The sequence below is a fragment of the Lepidochelys olivacea genome (genome assembly GCF_965140295.1).
Source record: "Lepidochelys olivacea isolate rLepOli2 genome assembly, chromosome: 16".
In the NCBI taxonomy this organism is placed as follows: Eukaryota; Metazoa; Chordata; order Testudines; family Cheloniidae; genus Lepidochelys; species Lepidochelys olivacea.
The window spans coordinates 16473634-16483982 of NC_140426.1; the positions used below are offsets into that span (position 1 = coordinate 16473634).

At 43.6% G+C, this 10349-nt stretch overlaps 1 protein-coding gene across 12 annotated transcripts in view; it reads right to left on the minus strand.

Moving 5' to 3' along the window:
- The window catches only part of FNBP1 (formin binding protein 1), a 152851-nt gene extending 142980 nt beyond the window's left edge, over positions 1–9871 (minus strand). For 3 of the 12 annotated variants that reach the window (XM_084650134.1, XM_084650141.1, XM_084650140.1), the window contains exon 1: positions 9564–9868. In XM_084650134.1, coding sequence (XP_084506260.1) covers positions 9564–9587 — 24 coding nt within the window. In that variant the 5' untranslated portion in view covers positions 9588–9868. Of the gene's footprint in view, positions 1–9563 lie in introns of all 12 variants that reach the window. The other 9 variants (XM_084650135.1, XM_084650131.1, XM_084650138.1 and 6 more) reach the window with 7 other exon arrangements.
- Between the last annotated feature and the right edge of the window lie 478 nt (positions 9872–10349).

Below are 10349 nucleotides of genomic sequence, written 5' to 3' on the forward strand. Positions count from 1 at the left end.
GGTGCTAATAGGGCAGGTTCATGCTGTGGAACGCCGATTCTGGGCTCGGGAAACAAGCACTGACTGGTGGGACCGCATAGTGTTGCGGGTCTGGGACGATTCCCAGTGGCTGTGAAACTTCCGCATGCGTAGGGGCACTTTCATGGAACTTTGTGACTTGCTTTCCCCTGCCCTGAAGCGCATGAATACCAAGATGAGAGCAGCCCTCACAGTTGAGAAGCGAGTGGCAATAGCCCTGTGGAAGCTTGCAACGCCAGACAGCTACCGGTCAGTTGGGAATCAATTTGGAGTGGGCAAATCTACTGTTGGAGCTGCTGTGATGCAAGTAGCCCACACAACCAAAGATCTGCTGATATCAAGGGTAGTGACCCTGGGAAATGTGCAGGTCATAGTGGATGGCTTTGCTGCAATGGGATTCCCTAACTGTGGTGGGGCCATAGACGGAACCCATATCCCTATCTTGGCACCGGAGCACCAAGCTGCCAAGTACATAAACCGCAAGGGGTACTTTTCAATAGTGCTGCAAGCTCTGGTGGATCACAAGGGACGTTTCACCAACATCAACGTGGGATGGCCGGGAAAGGTACATGATGCTCGCATCTTCAGGAACTCTGGTCTGTTTCAAAAGCTGCAGGAAGGGACTTTATTCCCAGACCAGAAAATAACTGTTGGGGACGTTGAAATGCCTATATGTATCCTTGGGGACCCAGCCTACCCCTTAATGCCATGGCTCATGAAGCCGTACACAGGCAGCCTGGACAGTAGTCAGGAGCTGTTCAACTACAGGCTGAGCAAGTGCAGAATGGTGGTAGAATGTGCATTTGGATGTTTAAAGGCGCGCTGGTGCAGTTTACTGACTCGCTTAGACCTCAGCGAAACCAATATTCCCACTGTTATTACTGCTTGCTGTGTGCGCCACAATATCTGTGAGAGTAAGGGGGAAGACGTTTATAGTGGGGTGGGAGGTTGAGGCAAATCGCCTGGCTGCTGGTTACGCGCAGCCAGACATCAGGGTGGTTAGAAGAGCACAGGAGGGCGCGGTACGCATCAGAGAAGCTTTGAAAACCAGTTTCATGACTGGCCAGGCTACGGTGTGAAAGTTCTGTTTGTTTCTCCTTGATGAAACCTCCCACCCCTTGGTTCACTCTACTTCTCTGCAAGCTAATCACCCTTCCCTCCTCCCTTTAATCATTGCTTGCAGAGGCAATAAAAGTCATTGTTGCTTCACATTCATGCATTCTTTATTCATTCATCACACAAATAGGGGGATGACTACCAAGGTAGCCCAGGAGGGGTGGTGGAGGAGGGAAGGAAAATGCCACACAGCACTTTAAAAGTTTACAACTTTAAAATTTATTGAATGCAGCCTTCTGTTTTTTGGGCAATCCTCTGTGGTGGAGTGGCTGGATGGCCGGAGGCCCCCCACCACGTTCTTGGGCGTCTGGGTGTGGAGGCTATGGAACTTGGGGAGGAGGGCGGTTGGTTACACAGGGGCTGTAGTGGCAGTCTGTGCTCCAGCTGCCTTTGCTGCAGCTCAACCATACACTGGAGCATACTGGTTTGGTCCTCCAGCAGCCTCAGCATTGAATCCTGCCTCCTCTCATCACGCTGCCGCCACATTTGAGCTTCAGCCCTGTCTTCAGCCCGCCACTTACTCTCTTCAGCCCACCACTTACTCCTCCCGGTCATTTTGTGCTTTCCTGCACTCTGACATTATTTGCCTCCATGCATTCATCTGTGCTTTGTCAGTGTGGGAGGACAGCATGAGCTCAGAGAACATTTCATCACGAGTGCACTTTTTTTCTTTCTAATCTTCACTAGCCTCTGGGAAGGAGAAGATCCTGTGATCATTGAAACACATGCAGCTGGTGGAGAAAAAAAAAGGGACAGCGGTATTTAAAAAGATTTGTTTTTTATACATTTTATAAAACAGTGGCTATACTCTTTCAGGGTAAACCTTGCTGTTAACATTACATACATAGCACATGTGCTTTCGTTACAAGGTCACATTTTGCCTCCCCCTACCGCATGGCTACCCCCTCAACCCTCCCCCCTCCCCGTGGCTAACAGCGGGGAACATTTCTGTTCAGCCACAGGTAAGCAGCCCAGCAGGAACGGGCTCCTCTGAGTGTCCCCTGAAGAAAAGCACCCTATTTCAACCAGGTGACTATGAATGATATCTCACTCTCCTGAGGATAACACAGAGAGATAAAGAACGGATGTTGTTTGAACGCCAGCAAACATACACTGCAATGCTTTGTTGTACAATGATTCCCGAGTACGTGCTACTGGCCTGGAGTGGTAAAGTGTCCTACCATGGAGGACACAATAAGGCCGCCCTCCCCAGAAACCTTTTGCAAAGGCTTTGGGAGTACATCCAGGAGAGCCGCGAATGCCAGGGCAAAGTAATCCTTTCACATGCTTGCTTTTAAACCATGTATAGTATTTTAAAAAGGTACACTCACCGGAGGTCCCTTCTCCGCCTGCCGGGTCCAGGAAGCAGCCTTGGGTGGGTTCGGGGGGCACTGGCTCCAGGTCCAGGGTGAGAAACAGTTCCTGGCTGTTGGGAAAACCAGTTTCTCTGCTTGCTTGCTGTGAGCTATCTTCTTCGTCCCCAAAACCTGCTTCCGTGTTGCCTCCATCTCCATTGAGGGAGTCAAACAACACGGCTGGGGTAGTGGTGGCTGAACCCCCTAAAATGGCATGCAGCTCATCATAGAAGCGGCATGTTTGGGGCTCTGACCCGGAGCGGCTGTTTGCCTCTCTGGTTTTCTGGTAGGCTTGCCTCAGCTCCTTAAGTTTCACGCGGCACTGCTTCGGGTCCCTGTTATGGCCTCTGTCCTTCATGCCCTGGGAGATTTTGACAAAGGTTTTGGCATTTCAAAAACTGGAACGGAGTTCTGATAGCACGGATTCCTCTCCCATACAGCGATCAGATCCCGTACCTCCCGTTCAGTCCATGCTGGAGCTCTTTTGCGATTCTGGGACTCCATCATGGTCACCTCTGCTGATGAGCTCTGCATGGTCACCTGCAGCTTGCCATGCTGGCCAAACAGGAAATTAGATTAAAAAGTTTGCGGTTCTTTTCCTGTCTACCTGGCCAGTGCATCTGAGTTGAGAGTGCTGTCCAGAGCGGTCACAATGGAGCACTCTGGGATAGCTCCCGGAGGCCAATACCGTCGAATTGTGTCCACAGTACCCCAAATTCGACCCGGCAAGGCCGATTTAAGCGCTAATCCACTTGTCAGGGGTGGAGTAAGGAAATCGATTTTAAGAGCCCTTTAAGTCAAAATAAAGGGCTTCATCGTGTGGACGGGTGCATCGATTTAATGCTGGTAAATTCGACCTAAAGTCCTAGTGTAGACCAGGGCCAAGTGTTGCAGGATCAAGCCCTTTGTACTGTAATTCAGCTACTGGGCAGCTGCTAGCAATCATGCAGTCGACTACAAAGAACAAAGTGGAAGGGAAAATTTTAAGTGAATAACTTTGAAAAACTTTGACCAACTGCTAACCTATTTTCCACATTCAACATAAAATTACCACAACATCCACAACTCTGCTACTCATCTGATCAAGATTCATTACTATAATGAGATGAATCTTTCCACATCTAATCACTGCACTTGTAACATATGTGACAGTGCATAGCCAGAGTGGGGTTTCTCCCCAGCAATCACAACAGACCATTTTTTAAACCACAATTTATATGTGGCTACCTCAAAACTACACATTCTACCAAAACTTATCATCAAAAAACAGCTGTTCTTTTTCATTCCCTTCAATATACTGATTTTGTGGCCACTGCGCCTTCCATTCAAGAGAGACTATAGTACAGAGATTAGTTTTTGTTTAATTTGCTATGTAAATCTGACTGCTTGCTATACAAGAGCCTGATCCTGAAATTAAGAAAAAAATTAGGGGGTTTACTAAAGTGTACTAGTATTCCTCAAGCTAAAATACCATTCAGAACACCTAAATGCAGGCACACAAATACAGATGTTTGTCCTCTTTATTCTGAAGAATAAAATATTGACGGTGATTCCATAGGATTTTTACAGCCCCAGGAACATGCCAAAAGATGGTTAACTAAAGTTTTGTGCAACAGGACTGTACTGAAATCCTTGTTTGCTGGTTATATTATCTTTCCCAACCCTAACATCAGCATTTAGTTGATGCTGTCAATTTCAAATAGGACATTGGCTAACACCTACCTATTAACATTAGGAACTATAAATATCACAGAAACCTAAATATTTAGAGAGAGAACTGATCCTCCAATGCCTACAGCTCAGAAGTAACTACAATTACTCCTGGGGGGAGGGGCAGAACTGCGGGTGCAGGGGAAGTAACTTTTAATCGTTATAAAAAGAACAGGAGTACTTGTGGTACCTTAGAGACTAACAAATTTATTTGAGCATCAGCTTTCGTGGGCTACAGCCCACTTCATCGGATGAATAGAATGGAACATACAGTAAGATATATATACACATATACATACACATACACACATGCAGATAAGTTGGAAGTTACCATACAAATGGTCAGGTTTCAGAGTAGCAGCCGTGTTAGTCTGTATTCGCAAAAAGAAAAGGAGTACTTGTGGCACCTTAGAGACTAACCAATTTCGTTTGAGCATAAGCTTTTACAGCTCACTTCATCGGATGCATTCAGTGGAAAATACAGTGGGGAGATTTATATACACAGAGAACATGAAACAATGGGTGTTACCATACACACTGTAACCAGAGTGATCACTTAAGGTGAGATATTACCAGCAGGAGAGTGGGGGTGGGGGGAACCTTTTGTAGTGATAATCAAGGTGGGCCATTTCCAGCAGTTGACAAGAACTTCTGAGGAACAGTGGGGGGTGGGCGGGTGAGAATAAACATGGGGAAATAGTTTTACTTTGTGTAATGACCCATCCACTCCCAGTCTCTATTCAAGCCTAAGTTAATTGTATCCCGTTTGCAAATTAATTCCAATTCAGCAGTCTCTTCTTGGAGTCTGTTTTTGAAGTTTTTTTGTTGAAGAATTGCAACTTTTAGGTCTGTAATCGAGTGACCAGAGAGATTAAAGTGTTCTCCAACTGGTTTTTGAATGTTACAATTCTTGATGTCTGATTTGTGTCCATTTATTCTTTTACGTAAAGACTGTCCAGTTTGACCAATGTACATGGCAGAGGGGCATTGCTGGCACATGATGGCATATATCACATTTGTAGATGTGCAGGTGAACGAGCCTCTGATAGTGTGGCTGATGTGATTAGGCTCTATGATGGTGTCCCCTGAATAGATATGTGGACACAGTTGACAACGGGCTTTGTTGCAAGGATAGGTTCCTGGGTTAGTGGTTCTGTTGTGTGGTGTGTGGTTGCTGGTGAGTATTTGCTTCAGGTTGGGGGGCTGTCTGTAAGCAAGGACTGGCCTGTCTCCCAAGATCTGTGAGAGTGATGGGTCGTCTATTGCAAAATTGCCACCCTTAAATCTTTTACTGAGTGGCCAGAGAGGTTGAAAAGCTTCTAAAACAGAGACTCCAAGGAGAAACTGCTGACTTGAATTAATATGCAAACTAGATACCATTAACTTGGGTTTGAATAGAGACTGGGAGTGGCTGGGTCATTACACATATTGAATCTATTTCCTTAAGTTAAGTATCCTCACACCTTCTTGTCAACTGTCTAAATGGGCCATCTTGATTATCACTACAAAAGTTTTTTTCTCCTGCTGATAATAGCTCATCTTAATTAATTAGCCTCTCTAATTAATTAGCAGTTTGTATGGTAACTTCCAATTTATCTGTATGTGTATATATCTATCTTACTATATGTTCCATTCTGTGCATCCGATGAAGTGGGCTTTACCCCATGAAAGCTTATGCTCTAATAAATTTGTTAATCTCTAAGGTGCCACAAGTCCTCCTGTTCTTTTTGCGGATACAGACTAACAGGGCTGCTACTCTGAAACCTGTTAATCTCTATGTCGACATAATGAGTTGTGGAGTATCTCAGCTTTGACTTTGACCCACACCACTCCCTCTCTAGCTGTAAGATGCCTCATTTCAGTACTCCACAGACAATAGCAAGCAGAGGATGTGTAAGGGTTAGGCACCTCCTGCAAAGAACAGTGCAGAATGTGGAGCAGTCACTACTATGCTGTGTAGCATGCTTGCATACCGGAAATGCCGTACAAGCAGGCTTCCACGGGAGATATTCTGGGTCTTCCTCTGTGTGTCCCTGGCTAGACTGGAGGCCCCAGACAATCTCATTATCCTGAACATCCAACCTGATATTAAATATAATTTCCACATTAACAATTGTAATGTGTTCTGCTAGTTAAGCATACATTTAAATTCAACAAGACCATATCCTCAGGCAAAACTCACACTAAAGTCAATGGGAGTTTTGAATGAGTAAAATCTCAGTAAGAATCTCAGAATTGTAAGAACTCTGTATATAATGCACATGACTAAAAGTGTCTTGGGAATATAATACTTCAAGTCACCAATGACATTTGAAAATTTCTTCTGCAGTATGGTACTTTACAATCAGCCTTCTTTGCAGGAACAAGCGGATACTGTACATAAACATATAAACAAATATTCTGTAGAAGCTAAAAGCTATATTTCACCTCTCCTTTGTTAACTGCTTTGTGAACATATGCCCACTGTGCTAGGTCAGTACACATGATAAACTCCGATGTAAGTACAGCAATACTAATTTTTCAGTGGATTTCAAGTCTCTAAACTTCTGTAGGAAAACAGGTTTCAAAGTAGCAGCCATATTTGTCTGTATCCGCAAAAAGAAAAGGAGGACTTGTGGCACCTCAGAGCTTATGCGGAAATAAATTTGTTAGTCTCTAAGGTGCCAAAAGTACTCCTTTTCTTTTTGCAAGAAAACATTCACTCCCACCCCCACTTGTGATTCATCAACTCATGACACCAATACACACAGAATCCTATAGACATTTGTCATATTTACTATTTTTTGTGATTATTACCTGACTTCTTAAAATAGACACCACAATTTAAAAATCACAGAAATTTAATTTTTCAAAAATAATACCACTATCAACTAAAGTCAGTGGCATGCACTAAATACAGGTTTGAAACTAAGCATTTTAGCCTACACACCTAGCAGCAACAGAAACTGATGAATTTTTGAAGCTCTGTTAAATAAATTTAAAATAAGACAATTCTGACCAATTCCTGTTCTGAATTACTACTGTCCATTACATTCTGAATTTAGCTCTGTTCAGTTTACATACTCAATCCTTTTGCCAGTAACCTGCCACAATTCTCAAAATAAACGTAAGATACTAAGGGTGAAATCTTAGCCCCATTGAAGTCAATTATATGAAGATTTCACCACAAGGTTCATTAAAAAAATAAGTTATATGGAAAATGCAACAATTAATTCATTCATATTTATCAGAACTCCTATCCAAAGCTTTTTCATTACAGCAGCCTAGAGTAGGGATGACAGACTATATGCATACCTGCAAAAGGTAACTTTTTTAAAAAAATTAGAAAATAAAGTAACACAAAAACTACTCAGTTCACTTGTTCTTGTGACAACAGCTTGGTATACTATTCTTCACAGATTTTAATTTTTCAGAAAGTAAAAACATTTCAGAATTTTGTTTTTTTTTCATTTTTGTTATTTTTTAAAAAAAGTGTTATACCAGATCATTTAGCATATGTCCATTATTTTAATCTTTTTACTCCCCTTAAATTATCATAATCAAAGACAAAAAACTTGTAGACTTTTCCTGTATATATTCCCATGCAGCAGGGCTGATGAAATTATTAATAATGAATCAACGTAGCATCATCTGCAATTATTTTATTATGTACCACATTTACCTTGCCCACATAAAATAACCTCTAAATAAGCATTTGCTTCATAATTTACTGTCTAGACATAAACAGGTATAACTAGATCATAAATATCTCACAGCAAGACTGGATGCTTAGTCAAGTGTATGCCATAGCAGGCCTGTAATGTATCTGTGAAAGATAACAATTAGTACATCTAAAATACTTAATCTACTAAACTGTCTCTTTATTTTTATTGAACTAGTTATGTTTAAATCTTTACTTGCACTGATTAGCAACCTTAAATATTTGCATGCAAGACTGAAATCCTGCAGCGCCTTGCAACTCACACAATCCTCTGCCACTAATTTCTGACTTCCTCAACCGAATCTCAATTTCCGTTTTCCTTCTCACCCCAAAGCACAGTTCTGCCCAAAGAGTTTTAATACCCCATCATTAACTCATTACATGTGTGCACAATCCCAAACTCATTATTACATTTTGCTCCATGCTCCACCATCATGCTGCCAAACATGGCTGCATCATGTCCTTCTTGTGTGTTTGATGTGTATGTATTTTCCTTTTCACCTCTTAGGATTCCTTCCCTTGTCCTACATTTGCATGTGGGCACCAATAAAAAAAAATCACATTATTAAAAACTACCTTTCACTGTGTTTAATACTTCCACATTTTTATTTTAATCTTTCAACATAAGTCAAAATATGTTTTTCCTTCTCACTTTCCAGGATCACTTAAAAAACAATCAGGTAAACTATACAATCAAAATGCTCTGTTTTTATTTTTTGAAGTTTTTTCATGTTTTCCCACACCAGAAATCTTTTGTAATCAAAAATATTGTCCCCTCCACCAAGTATTGAACAAAAACAATAACAGCAAAAGAAAATTTTATCTGCTTTTCTTCCCTGCAGCTCCCTCTCCTGAAATTGGACCCCTTGTATATAAATTCATCTCAGAACCATTCCACCAATCCCTTACAAAAGAAAAAAAAATCCCAATCTCTGTTTTGAAAGTCAATTTCTCTCTGCTTTAGAATTCCATTTCTTTTTCTTTGTTTTTGTTTGATTTTTTTAAACACTAATCACTTTCTTCAACAGCAGGAAGAAAAATAAATTCTGGCAAATCTATTAGTTATTTCCCTGTATCTTTCTCACAAAATTTTTAGACATTGAAGACTTTTATAAAAATCTACTAAGGTTTTTTTAAATTGTAGTCTGTGCGTTAAAATAACCGTACCAATTAAACCTATCGTTACACTGCACTTGGGTTTCAGGGTCTCTTTCACTGCTGTACTGATCCCAAGTTTGCAAATAGGCTGCAGACCCTTACTGAGAAGCCGGCTGCTTCATAAAAGGTGCAAGTTTATCAAAATATTATTCGATCTTCTTCCACAGCAGCTGCACGGAGACGGCTCAAGTGGCTGTACGCCTCAGTGCAGAGCCACTGTGTATATCCTGGGCTCACAGACCGTTATGACAATAAATTACAACGGGGGGCTGGGCAGCAGCGCTGCATTTTGGATACTTTTCTTGCAAAATGTTGGAACTTTGTAAACATTTTCTCTGCAGGGTTAGCCTCTGCAGAGGGTTCACACCCACCCTCCTCTATATGGAAAGAATAATAACCCTCCCCCTGCTGCTCAGCCAGGCAGAAATCCCCCCCCCCGCACACCCACACACACACACACACCCACTCACACATTGCAACAGAATGTCTCTGCCCTCCACACTTACCCACAGCTCTGTCCCCCAGCTCATGGCTCCAACAGATCCGAAGAGGAGAGGGTGGGGGGGTGGCACTGGAGAATGGGGGGATAATTAGCCCGTGGGGTCTTGCCCCTTCTTTTCCCCGCCTCCCCACAAAAAAAAAAATCAACGCCCCCCCCCACACACAAAAATTCCTTTGGCTGCACAAAATACCCCTCCCCCGCAACTCCTGAGTCTGGGTCTCTCTTCCCCCCTCCTCTGTTGTGGTCACTGCAGCTTCTGCTGCTGCCTCATTTCTCCCTCCACAGCAAAATGGCCAGGGAAGCCAGCAACAGCCACACCACACGGGGGGCGGGGGGGGGGGGGAGAGGAATTGACAGCTCCAGGGCACTGCGCGTGCGCCCCCTCCAAGGAGGCGCGTCAGAGAGGAGGGAGACGCCAGGGAGAGAGCGTGTGAGACTGCGCAGGCGCACGCCGGCGAGCACGTGAGGCGGCTGTTGTGAGAGAGAGAGAGAGAGGCTCGCGCCACAGGCTGGAGCAGCCTCGCTTTGCACGTTCCAGCTGTCGCTGCCTTCTGGGAAGGTGGGCAAAGTGGCCACGTGCTGCTCTGGTGCAAGCCCATTGATTTGCACCTAACGGCAGGATTTGCCCCCCCCCCCATGCCGCAGATTTGTAGAGGTACAACTGAAAGCATGGTTTGTATACATCACTCCCTCCAAAAGCACGTCCACTTTGCAAGCCACGCGCATGGCACAGATTTTTGCACGGACGTCACTGAAGGCAGAGTTGGAAACCCACTCTCTGCCTGTCCCC